General features: G+C 34.3%; 6 protein-coding genes across 8 annotated transcripts; 4 read left to right on the top strand and 2 right to left on the bottom strand.

Moving 5' to 3' along the window:
• The first annotated feature begins 292 nt into the window (after positions 1 to 292).
• On the top strand, positions 293 to 3,339 carry LOC149055483 (uncharacterized). Its single transcript, XM_089229575.1, has 3 exons — positions 293 to 374; positions 1,294 to 1,476; positions 1,595 to 3,339. Exons 1-3 carry the CDS (start codon positions 293 to 295, stop codon positions 3,337 to 3,339), a joined length of 2,010 nt encoding a protein of 669 aa, XP_089085701.1.
• Positions 3,339 to 3,992, top strand: LOC149055482 (uncharacterized). Its single transcript, XM_089229574.1, has 2 exons — positions 3,339 to 3,825; positions 3,886 to 3,992. The coding sequence occupies exons 1-2, from the start codon at positions 3,339 to 3,341 to the stop codon at positions 3,990 to 3,992; spliced, it is 594 nt and encodes a 197-aa protein (XP_089085700.1).
• A 618-nt stretch (positions 3,993 to 4,610) lies between these two features.
• On the top strand, positions 4,611 to 5,624 carry LOC149055481 (uncharacterized). 3 transcript variants are annotated; one of them, XM_089229067.1, is made up of 4 exons: positions 4,611 to 4,795; positions 4,866 to 4,961; positions 5,017 to 5,491; positions 5,549 to 5,624. In XM_089229067.1, exons 1-4 carry the CDS (start codon positions 4,627 to 4,629, stop codon positions 5,595 to 5,597), a joined length of 789 nt encoding a protein of 262 aa, XP_089085193.1. In that variant the 5' UTR covers positions 4,611 to 4,626; the 3' UTR covers positions 5,598 to 5,624. The 3 variants fall into 3 exon arrangements, with proteins under 3 accessions (XP_089085193.1, XP_089085192.1, XP_089085194.1); XM_089229066.1 differs by having other exon boundaries at positions 4,857 to 4,961; XM_089229068.1 differs by having other exon boundaries at positions 4,660 to 4,795; positions 4,909 to 4,961.
• Positions 5,625 to 10,775: 5,151 nt separating this feature from the next.
• Positions 10,776 to 12,047, top strand: LOC149055480 (uncharacterized). The gene has a single exon (XM_089229573.1). It carries the CDS (start codon positions 10,776 to 10,778, stop codon positions 12,045 to 12,047), a length of 1,272 nt encoding a protein of 423 aa, XP_089085699.1.
• A 34-nt stretch (positions 12,048 to 12,081) lies between these two features.
• LOC149055479 (uncharacterized) lies at positions 12,082 to 13,106 on the bottom strand. Its single transcript, XM_089229723.1, has 2 exons — positions 12,341 to 13,106; positions 12,082 to 12,281 (listed from the first exon to the last, which is right to left on the bottom strand). The coding sequence occupies exons 1-2, from the start codon at positions 12,944 to 12,946 to the stop codon at positions 12,198 to 12,200; spliced, it is 690 nt and encodes a 229-aa protein (XP_089085849.1). The 5' UTR covers positions 12,947 to 13,106; the 3' UTR covers positions 12,082 to 12,197.
• Positions 13,107 to 13,116: 10 nt separating this feature from the next.
• On the bottom strand, positions 13,117 to 14,550 carry LOC149055478 (uncharacterized). The gene is made up of 4 exons (XM_089229722.1): positions 13,658 to 14,550; positions 13,490 to 13,588; positions 13,342 to 13,431; positions 13,117 to 13,287 (listed from the first exon to the last, which is right to left on the bottom strand). Exons 1-4 carry the CDS (start codon positions 14,126 to 14,128, stop codon positions 13,216 to 13,218), a joined length of 732 nt encoding a protein of 243 aa, XP_089085848.1. The 5' UTR covers positions 14,129 to 14,550; the 3' UTR covers positions 13,117 to 13,215.
• Positions 14,551 to 24,668: the final 10,118 nt, after the last annotated feature.

Below are 24,668 nucleotides of genomic sequence, written 5' to 3'. Positions count from 1 at the left end.
TAATATTATACAGTTTACGAGTAGGTACTATCTGTAATTTAATATTACATGAATATAACACAGCGGTTACAAGTCCGATCTTTGGGTACTAACTGTTATATTTTCTAGTAATGTGCATCTATATACGCATACTCATCAGACTTATAATACCTTTATACCTATATTGTTCCACGCACACGCGCGCGCGCACACACACACACACACACACACACACACACACACACACATTATCATGTGCATTATTAGACATTATATTTACTACTTATTATATATACTAGTATACCGGCCATAGATGCCACTACTGGAACCACAGCCACCGCCACCACCGCCACCACATCCCACCGCTTCCCGCCCACCCATAGGTGCCACCGTCGGTACACCGCTCCCCGCCTCGCCACCACATCCCACCGCCACCACATCCCACCGCTCCCTGCCCAGCCATAGGTGCCGCCGTCGGACGTGACGTGTGATATATGGAAATAATGCAAAAATTTATTTCGATCGTCCGGGATTCGATACTAACTGTTATATTTTCTAGTAATGTACATCTATATACGCATACTCATCAGACTTATAATACCTTTATACCTATATTGTTACACGCACACGCGCGCGCGCGCGCACACACACACACACACACACACACACATTATCATGTGCATTATATACGTATCCATAGAGCATTTAATATTTGCAACATATACATTTAAATCATTAATATATATAATGACAAATTTATTATATATTATTATTAATATTATCATGCATTATATTGTCGTAGCGTGTGACTCTCATAAATCCCACCTTTATGACATTTTTCTGCAAAATTGCATTTTCTTATATTACATTATATAGTAGAATAACACCTCGCGATTTTCTAACAGTAAATCTCCAGCCGTTCTATAACGATATCATTGGTTCATATTATATTATTCATGTATATTATTTAACGCATTAATCACGTAGCGTAGAATATAGCGCGATTGAAAACGTTCTACAAACATCTTTGTTTTTAACACGTTATTTTAATATTTCCGAGTGTGTTTAATATTATATATATATATATTATATTGTCATAATGTTTAATTGCGAAACATGTTCAGCGTCTTTTACGCGAAAAGATAATTTAAATAGACATAAAAAGAAACATGCGGGCATACGATTTTCGTGCACTATGTGTACTGCGATATTTACCAACAAATCAAATCGTACTCGTCATATGAAAAATATTCATCGTAAGTATATAATATATTTAATTAAATATTTTTACAATAATTTAATTATTTTACAAAGGAATCAACTCCACAAATAATATAATTGAAGTAGTTTCTCAAATTCACGTACCTAATGAACACGCTGGACCATCAAATCAAAATAATGAATGCTCTAATGCGATAACCGATGATTTAGAACGCGATGATCATATATGTATGGCTGCCTTGGATGCATTTGAAAATGAACGGGATACTGCACAAGGTTAGTTTTAAACTCTTATTAAACACCATGTTATAATTAATTTAGATATGTATACAATTTTATGTTATTATACGACATGTTAGTATTATAAATAATTCAGATATATTTGCAATTTCAGGTTATTATACGAACATGGGTAATAAACGTATACATACTGAAAATACTTATACCGCCGTAAAAGCAAAAAAAGTAAGACTACAAAGTGTAAACACATTAGGATTTATAGAAATTCAATCAGCCCACAACCGTAAAGTTGTATGGTATTATTATAAAAATTTGAATAACATACAGAATTATCCAGAGTTCTTCGAGTCCGTCGGATCAGCATTGCTAGAAACTATTAATAAACATAATATGCCAATTAAATTTAATTTAAAACTTGAATCAAAATATAATCGCCCAAACGTAGAAAATTCATCCGAAAATCGAGCATTTAAAACTTCAGCTAGAGAAATTTATGAGGCTTCAAGTATCGAAACTTTAGTTGACGAATCGTTTAAGAAATTATTAGCTGAAGAAGAAACTTATTCTTCACGCGGAAGTGGGTTTACGTTACAATCTATTGACGGTTTACTGCTAGGCATTTATAAATATACACCAATGTCTGGTTCGTCGTATATAGAACTACCTAAATCGATCGCAGACAAACGAGCTATAATCAATCCTAAAAATATAGACCAACAATGTTTTAAATGGGCTATATTAGCAAAACATGTGACAGTACAAAATAAATTCCGAGTCGATAAAAATTATACTGATCATGAGAATAGATATAGTTTTGAAGGCATTTCCTTCCCAACACCGCTGACTGATATTTGCAAGTTTGAAAAAAATAATCATAACGTTTCTGTGAATGTTTACGGACTTGAAAAACGTTTGCAGCCGCCCGAAAAGTTCCCATCATACGAGGTTTTCCCACTCAAAGTCGTGGATGATGAGAAGCAAGATCACTTTGATCTATTATTAGTGACGGATAATGACAATATGCATTATACGTACATCTCAAATTTTTCAAGACTACTTCGTTCACAAAAAACTTGTCATAAAGGTCAAGTTATATTCTGCAAGCGATGCTTTACATCGTTTGACAAACAGAATTTAAAGTATAAATTAAGTGGACAGGCGGCACTTGAACATCACATGCTAATATGTGGACCACATAAACCCGTACGGCCAATAATGCCAAAAGAGGGTGATGTTCTACAATTCACCGCATGGCAAAATGCACAGAGACATCCTATAGTTATTTACGCTGATTTCGAGGCACTGCTTATAAAAACAAATGAGAAAAAAGGGGAAAACACAACAATCATTCAAAAACATTGTCCAATGAGTTATGGATTTTTAGTTAAGGCGTCTGAAAATGTTCCAATAGAGTTGTTGAGAAAATTTAACATACCAATTGAACCAGTTATTTATCGAGGAAGTGAAAGCAGGCAAGACGTGGCAAAGCATTTTATGGAGAATATCACTGATGTGGCCGCTAAAATAGAAAAGTTGCTGGAGACAAACATAACTTTAATCATGACTGATGAAGACATGGCTAAGCATAAATCCTGTTTTAAATGTAATTTATGCAAATGTGATGTTAATATCCATACCCGTGTCCGCGATCACGATCATTTGACCGGGAAATTCAGACAGACTTTGTGCAATAAATGTAATTTAAGTCTTGTACGACCAAAGTACGTACCAGTTTTTCTCCACAACCTCTCCAACTACGATGCGCACTTCATAATTACAGAACTTGATTATAATTCGAATAGAATAAATGTAATCCCCAACAGCGAAGAAAAGTTTATTCGTTTTCCAAATATATCAGTAATAAATTCAGTATCCGGTTCGTTGATACATTTAGATTAATGGCCACGCGTTTGTCTACTCTAGCCACAAACCTGGTTACACCAGACTTGAAGAAATTCCGAGAAACCGAAAAACATTTTTCCAATAACGATATGCCACTGGTAACCCGTAAAGGTGTCTATCCTTACGACTTTACTGATGATTGGTCTAAGCTCGAACAAACCTCTTTACCACCAATAGAAGATTTTTATAGCGTTCTGTCAGAAGAACACGTTGAAGATACTGAATATCAGTTTGCAACAAAGGTCTGGAACCATTTCAATTGTCAAACGCTGGGCGAGTATTCAGATTTATATTTAAAAATTGATGTTTTGCTTCTGGCTGACGTTTTCGAAAATTTTCGAGATCTATGCTTAAACACTTACTGTTTAGACCCAGCGTACTACTATACAGCTCCAGCATTTTCCTTTGATGCCATGTTGAAATACACAGCGATAAAACTGGATTTACTAACAGATTATGACATGCTTCTCATGTTTGATAATGGTTAGTATATTGGACTTGTGTTATTTCTATATACATAAAATATAATTACGTTTTTTATAGGTATTCGAGGTGGACTTACACAAGCCAGCATGCGGTATGCAAAACCAAATAATGAAAAAACACCAGTTTATAACCCATCAGACCCCAAATCATGGCTTGTTTATTAGGACTGTAAGTTTATTTATAAATAATAATTATTCAGTTAAATACACTTTTTAAACTTTAGGTAACAATCTTTATGGCTGGGCAATGAGCAGATTCATGCCTTATGGCGACTTCAAGTGTGTTAAACCATCACTCGACGGATTAAACGATTTGACCGAGAATTCTCCCATAGGGCGGATGTACGAGGTTGATATTGTTTATCCAAAAGAAATGCACGATAAACATAATGACTTGCCATTTCTTCCGCAAAATAGCATACCACCAGGTTCAAAAGTTCGCAAACTCATGGCCACATTCGAACCTAAGAAAAATTATATTGTTCACTATCGTAATCTCCAGCAAGCCTTAAGCAATGGTCTCATAGTTGAAAAAGTAAACTGCGTATTTCAATTTTATATTATATTATAAACGTTTAACTTTTATATATTCCAGGTGCATAGAATAGTTCAATTCAAGCAATCGCCATGGCTTGAGACGTATATAGCTTTAAATACTGAAATGAGAAAGAACGCTAAGAATGATTTTGAGAAGGATTTCTTTAAACTTTTGAACAATGCTGTGTTTGATATTTTATTAAAAAATTCTAATTCTAACTATTTTTATTAATTTTCTTTTTGCTATCATCTAGGAACAACGATGGAAAACGTACGTAAGCATTTAAATATAAAGCTTGTGTCTAGTGAACGCCGTTTGCAGAAATTAATAAATCGATCGACGTTTAAATATTGCACCACGTATTCCGAAAACTTGAACGCTGTCTCGCTAGAGAATAAAATTATTGAATTTTGCAAGCCTATTTATATAGGTAATAAACACTTTTAATTTAGTATCAATAACTATATTTTAATATGTATAATTTTAAACAGGTTTTGCAGTGTTGGAAATTTCCAAGACCTTAATGTATGATTATCATTATAGCGTAATGCAGGCACATTATGGTGATAAGATTGAGCTCATGTATACGGATACAGGTGAATATTTTTAAAGTAATATCGTGTTCATGCATATTAATTTGTGTTATTTTAGATTCACTGGTATACTATGTTCAAACCGATGATTTTTATGAAGACTTAATGAATAATTCCTTCTTACTTGACCGGATGGATACTTCGGATTTACCGATAGACCATCCATGCCATATTGCCGAACGAAAAAAAATTCCTGGACTGTTTTCTGATGAGACAAAGGGCGCGGTTATGACAGAGTTTTGTGCACTGCGCGCAAAGTCTTACGCGTATAAGATCAATGAAAAGGAGAAGATCAAGACTAAAGGAATTCTAAGACATGTAGTAAAGAACCATATGAACTTTAATGATCATTATCGATGTCTGTTTGGTGATAAAAGCTTGAAGGTAAAGACAGATAATGTCTCTATCCGCTCATTCAAACATAAATTGAAAACAATTAAATCAAGCAAACTAACGTATAAAAGCTTTGCCGACAAGAGAGTTATACTTGAGGATAAAGTACATACACTGGCCCATGGTCACTATCGTATTAAGTAAGTTATAATAAAAAATATTGTTTATAGTTATTTTATTTAAAAAAATGTTTATAGGGAGGCTGAAACAGATGAACACTTAGGAGAACGGATGGATGAGATTTGATATTAAATTTTATGCATATAATTGTAGTAAAAATACTTTTTATTTTTTAAAATTGTATATAATGTAAACTATATGTAAATCAATTAAAACTGTATATTATGTAAAAAATAATTTAATCTATATATATATAAACTGTATATAATGTAAATCGATTGAAACTGAATATACATTTAATTTATACATGATAGAAAAAAGTTATAATCTTAAACATTATTAACATACCATTTTTTTAATGCAAATACTTTATACAATGTACATTGTTTTGGATTGAAATCCTTATGAAAAATACAGCATGGTATTGTTTCTCCGTTCAATTGACAAAGCCATGGACATTCCAAATTTTCAAAGTTGAATACTGTGGCATGTGGCATAAACTCGTTGATAATCTGTTGTTTTTGAGAGCCCTTAACGTAAATTCTATCGAATTTTAACGATTGAAATATTTTCTGTATTTCTCCATACTCTACATCACCATATTCCAACGTTAAACCGTGATATAAACGCTTCAGCCAACTGTTTACGCTTCGACTTTTTGAATCTTGTTTTAAAGATGTATGTTTAAATATCCAGTGTTGGTTGGACCATGTTTCAGTATCTACTATAGACATTTCTTTGATAAAGTACTTGTTGTTGACTCCGAAAATGCACTGAACGTCCAAGATAGACGACGACATGGTGTGACATAAAATGGAATTTTTTAAATAATAATAATTCGTTGTACCGAACGGATTGACTTCTGAACAACCACTGAAACTATTTTTTAACATCGTCCTTATGTATCCATGAATTATGGGAATTGTCAAATCCCACCCACTTGACATATATCTGGTCCCCCTTCTTTCATACAATTTTTTCAATTAAATAATCATTTGGATAATTGGTTTTAGATAATTCTTCGGTGTAAAAACAGCCGGCTATTGGACCATCATTATAATCGTGTAACTGATAAGTTGGTGGTATTGTTTTATTTATTTTTACTATTGTAAATATTTCTGTTGACCAATTGGGTAAATACCCTTTTGTGAAAACTCCTTTGTGAATGCTTATTCGAACTTTATCGCCGACATGAAATTTTACTTTTCTATTAGTGATTGTACGTTGTTTCAAAGTAACTAGTGAAGGATTTTCGTCTGCCTGCAATGGTGTCATCCCAATCGTTCTGTGTTTCGCATTGTTGTAATTATTGATTAGGTCAGGTAAAATTGATATCCATTCTTGTGAACCCAGAGCAGTAAATTCTCTATACATGTTTGTTTTTAAAGTTCAATTAAACCTTTCCACAAAACAGGCTTTTGTCGTGGAATATGTGCTATACTTTTTTATATTATGCTTAGTCATTAACATGTCAAACTTTGAATTATAAAATTCTTTGCCATTATCTACCTGCAACAGTTTGGGCGACCTATCTACAAGTATTGTAGACATGGCTTTGGTCACTTCACACCCTGTTTTTGTTTTCAATGGTACGGCCCAGGCGAATTTCGTAAAACAATCAATCACACAGAGAATATAATTATATCCTTTGTTTTTCTTTGAAAGTGGAATCATCTCGACCAAGTCAGCCTGCCACAAATCGTTTTTACCATACACATTTACTCTTCGTCTCGTATAATTTTTCCTAGCCGGTCTGTGAAGTTCGATAGCTATGTTGCGTTTATACATTTGGTATTTTCCTTGTTATACCAGATTCGTACAGTTCTTCAAAAATAGATAATATTTCGTTTGAAACCCCAGTGTTTCCAGCAGATTGAGAGGCTAAAAGAAGTCGCAACCTATCAACCAGCTCATTTGGGTCATTCCAATATACTAAATTATGTCTTTGTAATTTCACACCCATTCCCGATGGAAATAGCTTGCGAATAATTTGTGTATATTTTGTACCACCTTTCTTAATTTTTGCACCGTCCTGTGTCAAATGTGCTGAAGTTTGTATTAGTATTTCTTTATATGTATTTAAATCATTATCAGTATATCGCATTGGATATCTGAAACATAATAACTCAACAAGTCCAGGCGTTAGCTGATAAGACGTATCTTTGATAATTATTGCGTTGTTTTTGAATTTTACTTCTTCTTGACCTAACTTGCTTTTTCCATTAGAATATTTTTTTGGACCATATATTTTATCTTTTTCCTCTTCTTCTAATGTACGAAAAATTTCAGACTGGCTATCGGATGCTATATATGGGGTACCTTCAGCTATAATTTCATTATTACCGGCTTCGGAATTTTGTAATTTGTTCAACGGTTCGATTATTGGTTTAAATGTTTGCGTTACATAAGATTGAATATCAGCTTCACCTCTTTTCAATGCTTCAAATTTACGTTTAATGTTTTTCTTGGCAATAACTAATTCGTTCAACACTGCACTTCTGTCTTCCATGGTTGAGAATGAACTACATTGTTTTATACAACGACAAATGTGTCGAAACCGTGTCGATACCGTCCGTTGTCACGTTCACAGTCTTTACTTATCACGACGAAATTAAATCTCCCCCTACTCCAACACAAAGTACAAAACTCTTTAAATTCAGAATAGTTCATATCACCCGAACAGTGTTCCATATAAACGTGTTTTAAATTAGTCTCGTCTTGCTTGAATAATATAATCATGTTGCTATTATCTCGAATAAGTTGTTTGGGTATGCGAGCGAATGATTGTGCTAGATAGAACACGTCGATATTGTTGTGTCTACAACGCGTGTAGTAAGAACGTACGATATTTTGATTTTCACATAAAATATCGTCAAATATAAAAACAGAATCTGGTAATGCTTTTTCTGGTGGGATAACCTCGTCGTTTTCGTGAAAAGTGAATAACTGAACGCCCTCTACATCTTTTAAAATTTCACAAAGCATTTTATATTTAGGTTGATCGAGTGTTTTCGAATATATATAAACGTTGTGAAAACGTATACCATTGATGTTAGTCAATAAAGCATAAATCAAATTTGTCTTGCCGCATCCGGAAGGCCCGACAACTAAAGCACGACAAGTATTCGGTAAAAGCTTCCTATGCCTCGATTGGAGACTCGTAGGCGGGTCGACATTTTCCACTGTGAGTTTTATTTCTTGATCTACAAACTTCATTATAAATACTTGGGTAATCTCTGTAATCTAATCATTACACGATGTCACCCGTTCGAAGAAACAACAAGAATAAAGGCGGAGGTATCGTGAACACTCTTATAAACAAATTACCATTTGAACTTCATTTACCGGGTAATTATAAACCATACAACACACATAACATTCAATATAATCGACTCATAATTTTAGGTTATCAGTACTGCGGCCCAGGTACAAAATTGAAAAAACGATTAGATCGCGGCGATAAAGGTATCAACCCCCTAGACTCGTTGTGTAAAGAACACGATATCGCTTATGATCACAGCAACTCTTTGACTGATCGTTAAAAAGCATATTATATATTAGAAAACCAGGCTTGGAATAGATTCAAGTCAAAAGACTCTAATTTAAAAGAAAAGGCAGCAGCGTGGTTGGTCACTACTGGTATGAAGGCAAAACGAAAAATGGGTGCTGGATGTGGATTCAACGCAGCAGTCAAGGCAGCTAAAAATGTATTTTAAAAAAATATGAAAGAAAAAAACATGATGAAATTAACAAAAAAATGTTTTGTGGCAGCTAAAAAAATATTTCTTAAAAACAGCAAGAAAGCTCGGGTACCTCGTGTTATACCTTTACCGAAAACTGGAGGAATGTTACCACTGATACCAATTTTTGCCGGTTTATCCGCACTCGGAGCGCTGACGGGGGGTATTGCTAACGTCGTAAAGACCGTTAGCGAATTCAATAGAAATGAACCTACACATTTGGGCAGAGGTTTATACCTCGCCCCTAATAAAGGTGGCTCGTATAAGATCGAGAAAGGTAAAGGACTATATCTCTCTTCACAAGGAGGTAGTTCGTATAAAAGAAAGGGAGTCCATAAATCTGTGAAGAAAACCGTAAAAAGGAAAAAAAACTAATTACTACGTTACCCAAAAGAGCTTTGTACGATTATGAAATTATAAAACACGCGCACATAATGAAAATACCTCATTTCATCGGAGTGTTTTCCAGAGATAGGTTACCTAAACGTCCTAAGCATAAAGAATCGGCTGTTATCAATTTGGACGTTGAAAAAAGTACCGGAACTCATTGGGTAGCGTATAAGAAAATCGGAAAACAAGTAGAATATTACGACAGTTTTGGAAATCTATCACCACCACTGGAACTACAATCGTACCTCAGCGGGTGTAAAATACAATATAATTACACTAGGCATCAACGTTATAACACATATAATTGTGGTCATTTGTGTTTGAAATTTTTATCATGTACACGATAACATTAAACGGTAATTCCAGCGAAATGTCTTGTGATATTTTCCCGCCGTTAGAAGTACAAAATACCTCTCAGCTGTGTCTTTTAAGCCTGCAAACACATAATTCTATACCAAACGTAGAACCGGATTGCAATACAATAGGTTTTCACGATTTACTCGGAAAATGTGTGACTGTGACTATACCTACGGGATCATACGAAATAATTAACTTGGAGTCGATGATTCAAAAACTATTACCGAATCATGTTACTTTGTTTCAACTCAAGGCCGATGGAAGCACATTGAAATGCTCGATGACGTGTAGTCATGATGTTGATTTCACTATTGAACATAATATATCGAAAATATTAGGGTTTGAGAATAAAGTTTATTCTGCCAAGACACAACACGAATCTGAACGGATAGTCAACATAATGAAAGTTAACTGTATAAAAATAGATTGCAATCTAATTTCTGGTTCATTCAGTAATGGTATACCGAGCCAGACTATACACGAGTTTTTCCCTTCTTCACCGCCTGGACATAAAATCATAGAAGTCCCAAAACATTTAGTTTTCTACCGGCTTAATTCTTCGTCTATAAGTAAAGTGAATATAGTACTAAGAGATCAAGATAATAATTTGATCAATTTAAGAGGGGAGCCAATCACAGTTCGTATACAAATTAAACATTAAAATGGCTATTAAGTTCAACAGCTATATAAAAAGAAATGCTATCAAGAGTCGCTACAGTTCTACTAACAAGATTAATACGTCGAGACGTACGCCGATTGTAAAGAAACTAACAAAGAACAATCTATCATTTCTACGGTCTTTAAAAGTTCTATAATCATGGATGACATGTATTTGGACGTGGCCGGCGGATATGAAGATGAATGCAAAATAACTCAAATGCAGTACCACTCTTTCCTCCCCTATTCTTCAACAGCTTTATCCAATAACGACGAAATTAGAATATCCATTCAAAATATGGACGCTTACACTCTCCCCTGCGAGAGCTATCTCTATATTGAAGGTAAATTAAATATACCGGCAGATATTGCATCACATGCGAACGAAATTAATGCGAACGAAATTAATTTTACAAATAATGGTTTGGCGTTTTTGTTTTCTGAAATCCGGTATGAAATTAACGGTGTTGAAATACAAAAATTAAAATCTCCTGGAATATCATCGAGTCTTAAAGGGTTTTGCTCACACACACCGAATGAATTGAACAATCTAAAAAATGCTGCTTGGGACGTAGAAATGAATGTCAGTGAAAATAAAAATTTCACGTTAAATAACAAATTTGCTGGTTGTATCCCGCTAAAACACTTGTTAGGATTTTGTGAAGATTATAAAAAAATACTACTCAACTACAACCAACAAATCATTTTAAACAGATCGTCTACGGACTCTGATGCGTTGTACGTTTCCGAGACCACTGCGAATGACAATAAAGAAAAACTCAAAAAAGCAGTGATTGAGCTGAGTAAAATTATTTGGAAGATGCCGGTTATCAGAGTGAGTGACAAAGAAAAAATAAAACTATTAAAAGTATTAGACTCTCGTAAACAACTCTCGTGTGCGTTCAGAAATTGGGACTTGTGCGAATATCCGGTTCTCCCTCAGAACACTTCTCATTCGTGGACGGTTAAATCGAGCAGTTTGCTCGAGAAACCCAGATTTGCATTAATTGGCTTTCAAACAGATCGAAAAAATAATTTATTTAATCCGTCTGGACGATTCGATCACTGTTACCTGAAAAACCTTAAAATACATCTAAATTCTGAAGTGTATCCATACGAAGATTTCCGTTCAGATTTCACAAACAACGTTACGGCCATTTTATATAAAGCATATACAGATTTCCAAAAATCATACTACGATAGAGAATATAGTGAGCCTCTACTGTCAAAAACCATTTTTGAACAATACGTACCAATCATAGTCGTAGATTTATCACGACAAAACGACAACGTAAAATCGTCGACTGTTGATTTACGCATCGAGTTCGAAACAGGCAAAGCCATTCCAGCGAAGACTGCAGCTTATTGTCTCATTTTACACGATCAAATTATAACTTATAACCCTTTTAATGGTGATGTAAGGAAATTGTAAATAGTTTGTAAATAAAAATACTTTTTTTAAACATCAAGTTGTTTTTTATTATCATCGACCAAAGCCACAATAAAAATGTAAGTATAAAATATTACATTTTTTTTTTTTTTATTAATGTACCAAAGTCACAATAAAATATTACATAATTAATTATTTTCCAAAACTCAATCTACGGCTTGCTATTTCCCTTTCACGTGCTACGAATGCTCTTGTCTTAGATCTGCTGACTTCAGTCTAAAAAAAAAATGTTTTTGTTTAGTATAAAATAATATGCAAAAATATGTTTGTATTACCTCAATTTTTGCCGAATAAGATAACCAGCCTCTTGCTAATTGTTTGAGTGCTTTGATTTTCAAATCTGCTATTAAGCAAGTACCTGCGACTGGAATACATTCTTTCAGTTTCCTAACTTCGATGCGGTTCAAATAATCTTCAACATCGGTTATGGCTGTATCTTTAGATAACGGCATTTCCTTTCCGAGAAACATTGAAATCTTACATGCCTGATCCAATGCAGTGGGCCGTGTGTACATTGTTTTCATCTGAATAACTTCTTCAATGGCACCACTTAACTGTAAGATCCTTGCAACATCCCCTTTTGTCAACTGCACATTCTGGTCTTGAAGCAAACATTTGATTGACAGTATGTTGTTGCCGTTGCATTCTTCGATTGACATCAATTTAAACTCCTCTAACAGTAAATGTGATGGTAGTAAAAAATTGATGTTTTTAAGTAATACATTAAGCGATTCATATAAGTCCACACTCATTTTTACACATTGCATGTTACTTGTAATACATACAAAACAATTTAACAAGAAATCCGGATCTAGACCTATATTTATAAAAATATTATCGTCCACGAAAAAAGTCGAACAGTCGATAAGTTGACTAGCCATTATGATGGATCAAACGCACAAAATTGTCACTTCTTGAAGAGCGGGTTACGACTGACTTGTCCTATGCTCGTGTCACACGTTTTATGCAGTGCTGCCGTGTGGAGCGGGGATTAATCCCTACTCTATCCTTTATGGTAGGGATAGGTATAACGAAATGAATAACACACATGTTATGATATAAAGAATATTTATTATCATCATTAATAAGATATTATTAAATAAAAAATTAATTTCGTATTCCTCTGAGTTGATTGAGACTTGCCGTCTGTTTAGTCAAACAAAGATGGTGGGGATGGTGAAAATCTGTTAAAGTAAGTCGGCCCATCGTTCTCGTCAACAGCCTGTAATAAAAATTTATCAATATCCGTTTATCAAGTAAATAATGTGTGTATTACCATAGGTTTGATTTTCCGAATTGGTGCCCTCGTTGGTAAACTCGAACGTGTTGAAAAGTATTCTCGAAACCCCCTGTCCTCGTCAGCACCCTAAAAATAAAATAACGGTTAACTCGAGAAAAATATTTTTTTTTAATTTTTAAATTACCCGTGACTGTGATAAATCGTTTTCGTCATGTATAATCGACGGTGACAAAATTGAGTATCTTGGTGGCGATATGTCAACGTTAAAAGCTTCCGTTTTATTCTGTAATAAAAATAAGTAATCATGATACGAAAATTTTAACTATCGAAATATTTAAATAAATTTTCATACATTTATAGAGTTATTCAGCTTTTCCATCCATTTGATTGCCAGCTGTTCAGTTGCGAGTAATTTTATCTGATGTATGAAACTCTGTTTGTTTTTCGGTATATGGCTTGTGATTAATTCGGCATGAATTCCTTTTGTTATTGAAACTAGTTCTTCAAGTTTCGCTGATTTATCAACATTAAAATCGGTTTTAAGGTAGTCGGTTATTTGATCGATTTGATTTAAAATAATAGGTCGTGTGATGGCGATTTTCATTGTTATGGTTTCAAGAATTGTGCTCTCTAAATCTTGAATTGTCATAAGATCTCTTCGATTTAATATAGTTCTACATCCGTCTATTTTTTTAGACTCTATGACCAAAACATGCTCTCCCTTATATACCATACTCGTGAGCAATACAAATTCATCTTCCAAAAAAATAATTTTTTTATAACGTACAGTAGTATCCAGAATGTAAGATAAAACATGGCCCATCACTGAGTAAATACGCCTCAAGAAGTCTGGAGAAATATTTACATAGCGCGACGGTGTAATTATTTGCACAACGATATTGAACTCATCTTATGAATCGAAACCAACGTTTAAAAATTTACGGTTTTCAAAATCGATTGTAAAATTAGTGCAATCGATAAGTTCAGTCGGAGATGTAGGCGCAACATATTTGTACAACCGATTCATTTCACTGATTGATCCACCCATAATAACACTGTTATAAAACTCGCGACTTGACACTGTTAAAACAAAACAAAGACTGAATGTTCATACACTGAATTATTAACTAATTGTTTCGAGTATGGTGAGGATAATAACTTATAGTGGGGAAACGGTTCTGTAGTGGGAGACTATATCAAGTATACCTAATATGAGTGTTTTATATATGTATACCGTGGTAATTCGAATCCCGGACGATCGAAATAAATTTTTGCATTATTTCCATATATCACATGTCACGTCCGACGGCGGCACCTATGGCTGGGCAGTGAGCGGTGGGATGTGGAGGCGGGGCGGGGAGCGGTGTACCGACGGCGGCACCTATGGGTGGGCGGGAAGCGGTGGGATGTGGTGGCGGTGGCTGTGGTTCCAGTAGTGGCATCTATGGCCGGTATACTAGTATATATAATAAGTAGTAAATATAATGTCTTATAATGCACATGATAATGTGTGTGTGTGTGTGTGTGTGTGTGTGTGTGTGTGTGTGTGCGCGCGCGCACGTGTGCGTGGAACAATATAGGTATAAAGGTATTATAAGTCTGATGAGTATGCGTATATAGATGCACATTACTAGAAAATATAACAGTTAGTACCCAAAGATCGGACTTGTAACCGCTGTGTTATATTCATGTAATATTAAATTACAGATAGTACCTACTCGTAAACTGTATAATATTAAGTTCACGGTATTTTGTTCACAGTAATGTGTTAAGTGATATCTGTTTAGGGTATAGAACTGCTCGCAGGAATGTGATAGCGTACCTATAATTAAATATACTTCACTTAAATGGCTAATAATATGCACATAATTGGTCTGGTGGACCAGTGGTATTATAGCAGTCGTCTGTGAGGCAAGAGATTCGAGGTCGAGTCCTGGACAATCGAAATAAATTTTTGCATTATTTCCACTGATAATAATAATATTATACGTCACAACGGCGGCGGCGGCGTCGAGTAGTTGGATGTTGTGTTGGGGCGGAGAGTGGTGTACCGGTTGCGGCACCCATGGCCGGGAGGGTGGTGGTGGTGGGACGGCGGCAACTATGGCCGGGCGGTGAGTAGGAGAGGTGGTGGTGGTGGTGATGGTGAGGATATGGTGTTGTGGTGGTGGTGGGACGGTGGCACCTATGGGCGAGCGGTGAGTAGGAGAGGTGGTGGTGGTGGTGGTGGTGGCGTATGATGAGGATGAGGATGAGGATGAGGAGGAGGATGAGGATCTTGTGATTGAATTCTCTATTTTATACTACTGGCCATGCATAGACTTAGATATTATAAATACGTAGTTTAATGTTAATATTTAATTATAATAGATCAAACCTAAAATTTTTTTTTTTTAAATAGGAAAATTGGATAAAATTATTAAAAAATAAAATTAAACTTCTCATCTAAACTATGTTGAAGATTATATAAATATAAGATTAAACTTTAAATATATTCATGTTGCATATGATAAATCGTTTAAAATTTAAAAATTATTTAAAATTTAATCAACTTACTTAACTCTAAAAAAGACAGGGAATACCCAATAATAATTAATAAGTGTATAATATATTTTATATTTATAAAATATTCATCAAATTTTACGATTAAAGTGGAAAATTAAGTGATTTATTTGAAATGTTTGGAACGAATTTTCAAGTTTTTTGATTGAATATAAATTTCGAAACATAATAATTAGGTAGAAAATCATTTGAACTTATTTGAAATAGAGTTTTTAGATATAACATATTCATACTTAAATGTCTACTATCAGGCCATGCATATAATTAAACATAAAAAAACACGTAGTTTAAGGTTAATATTTAATTATAATAGACTATAACTAACAGTTTTTTTTTAACCTCGGAAAATTGAATGCAGATAATTCAAAAATAAAATTACACTTATTTAAATCATGTTGAATAATATATAAATATAAGATTAAACTTTAAACATATTTATGATGCATATTATAAATCGTGTAAAATAAATAATTATTCAAAATTAAATCAACTTACGTTCCTCTATTATAGACAAAGAATACCCGATAATATTTAATAAGTGTATAATATATTTTATAATTATAAAATATGCATCAAATGTTACGATTAAAGTTGAAAATCAAATGATTTATTTGAAATGTTTGCAATGAATTTTCAAGTTTTATGGTAAAATATAAATTTCTAAACATTTAGGATAAAAGACCATTTGAACTTATTTTAAAATATAAATCTGGTTTAATTGCGTATGTTGATTGATAGGATAATTAAATGGCTTTAAAATAATATATAAAAAATTATGTCTAAAAGTTGAAAAGTTTCGGAGAAACATAAAAAAATCTGTGGTAGGTTTGGTTTGGTTTACGAAACTTAAATTTACCAATAACTTAACAAATAAAAGAGTTAGACCCCCCCCTTTAAAGGTTATTTTTTCATTATTTCAGGTCTACTTTCGTATGACGGCGGCTGATCACTTCGCCCCGGAACACATTGTATTCATTATTCAATATTCATACTTATATATTATTGTCTACTATCAGGCCATGCATAGAATTAAACAATATAAACACATAGTTTAAGGTTAATGTTCGCGCCGCCGTCAACGCCGTGCTCGCAATAATACGACCAATTAATACACCGACCGACTCATGTGGCGGTCCTGGACGGATACCGCGTGAGTCAGTGGTGTCACTAGTGTAGGAAGTGGTGAAAAGAAAAACACAAACAGTTCGCGGTATAATTATTTTTTTATTGTGGTGGTTGAAAATACAACCGCCAGAAAATGATCAACACGAAAATCAAAATAGCGGGGTGATGAGGAGCGCGTGTCGTTCAGTGTCGGTCAGAGAACTCACTCTACTGTCGACCGGTTCGGAGTCTCGGCGGATCGACCGTTCCAGGCGCGCTTATCGCGTGTCGGTGTCGTCCGTCGTCAATTGGCGGTTGAAAAGAGAAGTAATTGCGCGGTTTGCCACGCAAAGGCCGTTTGAATTCAAACGGCTATTACGCGGGCCCGCGTCACTCACACACACACAATCACGCACAAAATTATTTATTTTTTTATTGTTTTGTGAAGTATTATATCCCCAACAAAAACATAACAGTGAAATTCCTCATTCAGAAACTGACCAAGTGTTAAATAATACAAATAAAAGAGAAGTATTGCTTTGTAATGTAGGAGTGCATTGAGGTTATGAATTAAAAAATAGCAGACTTGGCCACAATGTAGATTTCACAACTTTGATAGGCCGACTTTTTTGGGAAGGAGTTTGGAACTTGGCCTTTTTTCACTGTTATGTTTTTGTTGGGGATATCATTTATTTTTGCGGGCTTCAGCGTCGTTCGACGACGTGTTTTTATTATTTATTTTTTTTTATTTTTATTTTTTATTTTTTAAAATAATAATTTTTTATCCCCACCTAGCGCGGCTGTACACCTATCGCGACTCCACTGTGGTGGTGAAATGGAAAATATTTGTGAACGCCCGCGCGCGCTGCTATGTTCATGCGCGGGCGTACGACACGTCGACACTACGACCTTTCCTTTCTTGCCACCACAAACCACACCAACACGATGCGTCGCGATTACGATACGATCGTGGCTATTTCGGTAACTAATAATTCCATTAAATTCATAAGAGTATGCATTATGCAATTTGTCATCAATGTGTTTTGTGACGTTATCACGTAAAATTATCGTTCGCAAACCGACGAATATTATTAAAATATTCTGTATTTGTATGAGTATATTATATTTTGTATTTGAATAAAATAAATGTACGAAAACATGATTTTGTTTTATAAATATATATATATATTTATATATATATAAGTCAACTACAAACAATTTCTTATTACCATATTGTAACGCTATTTGAAAGTAAACGTTTATGCGTGCTATAAGCGCACCACTTTATATTTTTGAAATACACACTCTGGAGAGGCATTCATTTTGAAAAAAATTCAATTTTTAGATTTTTCTCTTTAGTTACACTGTAAAATCTACCTTTGTGCCAAATTTCACGTTTCTACCTATACGGGAAGTGTCTTTTTGATTTTGATGACCAGTGAGTGAGTGAGTCAGTAACAATATTGCAAATTTTGAAATACTTCCATTTTTAAATGGCACAATATTAAGGGCTCATTTTCTTACAGCGTCCTAAGCTACTAGAGGTTAATCTGTGTTTTAAATTTCAAAAGTTTATCTTAAGAGGAAACAGAGATCTTAAGAGAAATGTCGAATTGGTTCGTGTAAAGATACACTGGCATTGCTGTAACTTGGCCTGGCGCTAGAGCATATTTTAAGTAATTTTCACTGGGTGGCACTTCAATAAAATTGTCTACCAGAGGAACATAGAAAGAAAATCAACTCTCCTATCTCAACAATTTTGATATAGGTTTATTAACTGTACTCTACTGAAAAATACATCTATAAGTTGTATATAGGTTTATTTATTGAGAATTTGAGATATTATTATTATATCAAAATAACCGATTTTTCAATAATAAAACTTTGATAAAATAAGTAGAACAGAGTATATACATTTTTATCAGTATCCAGTAGTAGTATGAAATAGCCGATTCTGATACCTCAACCCTGAGCCAACTGAGCCAACTGAGCCTCAACCCTCAACCCTCAACCCCAACTGAGCCAACTGAGCCAACTGAGCCTCATCCCGCACCCGCACCCGCCACTGCCACCGCCGCCGCCACCACCGCCACCACTGCGGTGGTGCCAAACGGCTCTTTCAGTCAGGAGTCTCTATAATAGGTGGGGGCATTTTTCAATTATAATGGTATAGCGGCGGTGGTGGTGGTGTTGGTGGCGGTGGTGGTGGGTTGCGGTGGCAGCGGTGGTGGTGGTGGCGGTGGCAGGATGCGGGATGCTGGATAAGGCTCAGTTGGCTCAGTTGGGGTGGAGGGTTGAGGGTTGAGGCTCAGTTGGCTCAGGGATGAGGTATCAGAATCGGCTATTTCATACTACTTCCAGTGGCGTAACTTGGAGTCAATCCTGGGGGGGAGGGGGGGCAAGCAGTAGTAAAACTAAAAATGCAAATATATAACTTATCATAGTCCGCATTGTGCTATTGTGGTAATAACTAATAACCCGCCATGCCATCACTGTCATCTATCTGCAATTCCTTGTATTACGTTATTATGAAGGCGCTCGGTTTATAATTATACTATTAATAAATATCTTAGGCACTCAAAAAGTCAAAACGATAAATCTATTGTTATTAATTATCAAACAATCCATTATGCTGTTTAATTTTGCTATGATAAAATAGAAATTGAATTATAAGTTATAACTTTTAAAGGGGGGCAAAACGATACTATTGCCCCCTCAATAAAATATCTGGAGGGGCAGTTGCCCCCTCTTGCCCCCCCCAGATTACGCCTATGTCAGTATCTGTATTTAAAAAAATACGTGTTAAAATTTAAAATTATATGTTTGAATCTATGGAAAAAAATTGTTGTATAAATTCTTGATTCTGGTATAGATCTGGGTCAGTTAGTTTCCTTCTTCTCTCTTTAGATTCCAGAAACTTAGCATTTTAATGACAGCTATATTATAATAGTATACACTAGGTATACAGTCAACAAACAGGATAAGATCATTACTATTTATTAATACTAAAATTCGTCCAATATGGGCTTTTGGTTGCAAATTACGGACCGATTGAAAAATATTTCTCGAAGGGCCGAGACTATCCAATCCGGCCCTGGACGAGTATAAGTAATTGATATTTCAATCACAGAGCAATGCTATGAAATATGAATACTTCTAAACAATTGTATAAAAGTAGTATAAAATTTACCTATACAGTGTATGGTCGCCTCGCCTGTCTTTCATCAGGAGTACAGGACGAAATTCAAAATATGTAGAAAATTAGAAATGTTGTAATATAGCACCTTATTCCCACCCAACCTTCAATTTACGGTGACGATCGACGACTTCCGAAGAAATTGATAGCATCGTTAAAATTGCGTGTACTATTTTCGTACTACATCAGTACAACTATATCTATTCGTATGATTTATATTATCAATAGGTATATAATATAAACAATTCCGACAAAATATTTGTGAGCATGTGACATGTTCTACATTCAATAAAATATTATTATTGTTTATTATATAGTATGGGATAAACTATACAAGAGTCGAAAGCTTAAAATAGTTTTATGTTCTTTATACATAATAATTGACATTGGTACCTATCGGTCGTTATGAGAATGTATTATAAAAAAAAAATAGTCAGTGGCAGTGTGGCACGATCACCCACCAGTAGGTAGCATTAAAATATCACTGGGGGGCACCCGTACTTTGTATGTTAAAATATGCTATGCCTGGCTCACTGCCGTGCTCTCAGATAATGTGTGCGCCCAAAATAATAATAATTTATGATAATTAAACAATTTAATACAGAAAGGACGGAGTGGAGTGGAAGATACGGGAGGGAAGTGATTAGGACGGTCCGCCGTCACGCAGCATTACGTTCAGCGAGAAAACTTGTTTGGCGCGAACAGATAATATACAGATTAAAGCGCTATCGTACGCCGCCGGATCGGCTGGCGATTATTATTTAACAATTATTTAACGGCTGGCAGTCCGTTCCATGGTGCCTACGGTTCCCCCTCAAAATATCCCATGCATCAAAATATCCCTCGTTCAAAATATCCCCCGTTAATAATATCCCAGTTACAAATATCCTATATTCAAAATATCTCCAGTAATATTATCCCTTAATTTATAACATAAAAAAAGATTTTTAAACTTTAAACTTTTATTAACTTCTCATCAATTAGGTTATAGTTATAGTAACATACATACTATTTGTAAATCATAGTGTATAATGAATATAAGTAGAATTCGTATCCTTTAATTTATATTTTAATGACTGACCGAACAAAAGAAACGTATTCAGAAATTTTTGAAAACTAAGAAACCAAATCTGAAGCCATCTATGTTAATGGTTGACTTTGAAAATGCTTTTATATCAACTTTTAAAGAAGAATTTCCAACGACGGTTATTAGAGGTTGCTTTTTTCATTTTACTCAGTGTGTTTGGAGGAAAATACAAAATAGTGGCCTACAGATAAAATATGGTCAAGATTCTGAATTTGCATTACAAGTTCGACTTCTTTGTTCATTGTCATTTATACCACTAAATAAAGTAATCGAAGCCTTTGATGAGCTTATTGAATCAGAATATTATATACAAAATGAAGAAGTATTAGAATCTATAATAATGTATTTTGAAGACACGTGGATTGGACGTTTAGGGCGAAGAGGACGAAGAGGAGCACATTTTAATATTGATTTATGGAATTGTTATCAATCATTTATTGACAATAAGCCTAGCACAAACAATGCCGTTGAGCGGTGGCACCATGCCTTTAATGGATCTCTAGGAGCTCATCATGCATCGATATGGAAATTTATCAAGTGTCTCCAATTAGAGCAAGGTAAATAAAATATACAATTATTATTCATTTTTTTTTATTTAAGTAATATTATTACAATTAATTGCCTTCAAGAAGCAAAAATTGAAAAATACATGTCTGGTGAGCTACCCGTTAAAAGAAAAGAAAATTTACGAGAAATTAGATAAACAATTAAAAGAAGTGGTTCTTAATTATGAACATGTTACTGTATTTAACTATTTAAAAGGCATTGCGTGTAGTTTTTCTTTTAAAAAAATCTTTTATATGTATATTTTATTTAAAAAATAATGTTAAAAGTGTTCTGTGTTATATGACTATTATATTGAATTCTACTTATATTCATTATACACTATGATTTACAAATAATATGTATGTTAATATAACTATAACCTAATTGATGAGAAGTAAAAAAAAGTTTAAAGTTTAAAAATCTTTTTTTATGTATATTGTTATAAATTAAGGGATAATACTACTGGAGAAATTTTTAATATAGGATATATTTAATTGGGATATTTGTAACGTGGATATTTTCAACGTAGGATATTTGTAACGGGGATATTTTTAACGGGGGATATTTGTAACGGGGATATTTTTAACGGGGATATTTTTAGGGTGCACCGGTGCCTACGAGGAATATAATATATTATTACGAGCGCTAATCGCCGTCAGAATATAATAATGTGTACCTACTCGAATCGCCATATTAGTTATAATAATTACTATTTCTTATTGCATATTGTATTTTTCAGCGTAGGCGCGAATCGCCACCTTATTATATACCGATTGTCCGCTTGGTGCGAAACACCACATTTATTATAATATTATTAAATGTACATTGTATTTTTTAAGTGTGTGCGCTCATCGCCACCTTATCATATACCGCTGGCGCGAATCGCCACTACTGTAAAAATTATATTTATTAAATTGGTAAATTTGTCGTTTATTGTATGTCGTTCATCAAATTATATAATATTGTTTTTTAATTAGTGTATCTTGTATTATTATTATTAATTATATAGATGTTGGTAGCAGCTGGCCAGCAGCGCGACGATAAAACTGTGAGTCTATTTTATACTAAATTGTTATTATTTTATATCCATATATTATTTGTTATTACTGCTCTAATAGCTATCTAAATATATTATTATACTTGTCTGTTTGACCATAAGGGTCGAGCCTTTATACATATTATATTTATATTTACTGTTTATACGCGCTCACATAGCAGCATATATTATATTTTGTTGGTCCAGGAGGGCTACGTATTATATATTTTATATTTGTCAATTATATCAGCTCACATAGCAGCAGTCTTGTTAAGTATTCGAATACTTATATTTAAATACTTTTTTGTATTTCAAATACTTAAAAAATACTTTTTATTAGTATTTATATTCTAGAATATCAGTTACTTTTTTTCATTCTTATGTTCATTTCCAATTCCAATTTCCAATATTTTGTAAAGTACTATTGTAGATTTTGTTTTTAAAATATTATTTTACAATGGTTTTAACTTCTGAGAATTTATAAATAAGATTTTAGATTTCGCCAAAATACAAGCTGATAACAGAATGACTGAAACCCCCGTCAGCCCCTCACACCCACTTCCATGCCATACGGCACACAAACCACCACGACTGGTTGGATTGGCTTTTATCTTAAACCTATAAATAGTATTTAATTTTATGTTGTATTAACATTATAACAATATTACGATTTTAAATTAAAAATTATTATTATATCTCTTATCTAATTGGTGGTAGTCTACACTTCGGGTTGCTACTACTGCCACGATGATGTACTACCACGATAACATAATACCACGAACATATTACTCCGAATATAAAATGTTACGAATGCAACTAGTCTGATATTATACTATCACGATAACATAATGCTCCGAACAATTATTACTCCGAATATTATAAAAATTTACAGATAACAATACGAGTCCGATATTATATCATAGATAAATATTTCACACAGAACCGTGGTTATACCACGACAGAATAGATACTAGAATATCGAAGTAGGGTGATGAATGTCAGTGATGCCATGCTAGCGGCACTCGTCGCTACGCTCTACAAATCGAAAATATCCCTCGACTTGCTGTGCAACGCCACCTCAAGTTGGTCAGACTGTAACCATCGTATAACCACTCTTATCAATTTTCGGACTGCCATTGACTCCATAGATAATATATACATGGATAGGCATAGACCTTATACTCATAGACTGAACATCCAGGCGGGATGCGGGTGGGTGGTGCGGTCTTTCCTAACGTGCCAGCAGTGATGCCATTCCTTGCGACCAAAAACATTGTTATTAACACATACCATTTTATAATTACAACTTGATTATTCATTATTGTGCTATGTACTGACGTCCCGCTGAGACATCTAAACACGCATATACACGTAGATATGTATAAGTGACCCTGGGGCGTATGATTTCGCCAACCAATTTTCTATTGTGTAGGACCTCAATAGTTATATCGAAGGCCAAACTTCTAGCCTTTCCAAAATATTACCATAATTGGAATTAAATATACGAAATATTAAATATGAAATCGTAGTCTTGGCAGGCGTATCTAGAGATATGATTAATGTCGTCGGGTTATGGAGATTACGTATCGCGAATAACCAGGATGTGGCCGACCGGTCGCATTGGCGTGGGAAGCAGCGATATCAGAATAATACACGCGTACGCTTTTGCACGACTCGGCCATGGACACATACGTATCTTATCGATAGGAGAGGAAACGCAGGGAGTAGGACTATCTGGACTATATAGGAGAGCCCCGATTAGACCCAATTCAGACGTGAGCCACCAGAGTCAGAGCAAGCACCTTCACGCCAAACACCAGTCCAATTTAATT

This window comes from Diuraphis noxia, unplaced genomic scaffold (genome assembly GCF_037042655.1).
Source record: "Diuraphis noxia isolate RWA-SAM2 unplaced genomic scaffold, SU_Dnox_SAM2 contig0005, whole genome shotgun sequence".
In the NCBI taxonomy this organism is placed as follows: domain Eukaryota; kingdom Metazoa; phylum Arthropoda; class Insecta; order Hemiptera; family Aphididae; genus Diuraphis; species Diuraphis noxia.
The sequence above is the reverse complement of the archived record's forward strand: the minus strand, read 5'-3'. Positions and strand labels throughout refer to the sequence as shown.

Bases quoted from the DNA above. Each gene is read 5' to 3' on its own strand.
- LOC149055483 (XM_089229575.1), top strand. From the start codon at position 293: ATGCCACTACTGGAACCACAGCCACCGCCACCACCGCCACCACATCCC. The intron at 375-1,293 runs GTACACCGCTCC...TATTTTACAAAG, and splicing joins ACCCATAGGTGCCACCGTCG to GAATCAACTCCACAAATAAT. The intron at 1,477-1,594 runs GTTAGTTTTAAA...TTGCAATTTCAG, and splicing joins TGAACGGGATACTGCACAAG to GTTATTATACGAACATGGGT.
- LOC149055482 (XM_089229574.1), top strand. From the start codon at position 3,339: ATGGCCACGCGTTTGTCTACTCTAGCCACAAACCTGGTTACACCAGAC. The intron at 3,826-3,885 runs GTTAGTATATTG...CGTTTTTTATAG, and splicing joins GCTTCTCATGTTTGATAATG to GTATTCGAGGTGGACTTACA.
- LOC149055481 (XM_089229066.1), top strand. From the start codon at position 4,627: ATGGAAAACGTACGTAAGCATTTAAATATAAAGCTTGTGTCTAGTGAA. The intron at 4,796-4,856 runs GTAATAAACACT...AATTTTAAACAG, and splicing joins TTGCAAGCCTATTTATATAG to GTTTTGCAGTGTTGGAAATT. The intron at 4,962-5,016 runs GTGAATATTTTT...GTGTTATTTTAG, and splicing joins GCTCATGTATACGGATACAG to ATTCACTGGTATACTATGTT.
- LOC149055480 (XM_089229573.1), top strand. From the start codon at position 10,776: ATGGATGACATGTATTTGGACGTGGCCGGCGGATATGAAGATGAATGC.
- LOC149055479 (XM_089229723.1), bottom strand. From the start codon at position 12,946: ATGGCTAGTCAACTTATCGACTGTTCGACTTTTTTCGTGGACGATAAT. The intron at 12,282-12,340 runs GTAATACAAACA...TTTTTTTTTTAG, and splicing joins CTTATTCGGCAAAAATTGAG to ACTGAAGTCAGCAGATCTAA.
- LOC149055478 (XM_089229722.1), bottom strand. From the start codon at position 14,128: ATGGGCCATGTTTTATCTTACATTCTGGATACTACTGTACGTTATAAA. The intron at 13,589-13,657 runs GTATGAAAATTT...TTTTTATTACAG, and splicing joins AGCTGAATAACTCTATAAAT to AATAAAACGGAAGCTTTTAA. The intron at 13,288-13,341 runs GTAATACACACA...TTTTTATTACAG, and splicing joins TTCGGAAAATCAAACCTATG to GCTGTTGACGAGAACGATGG.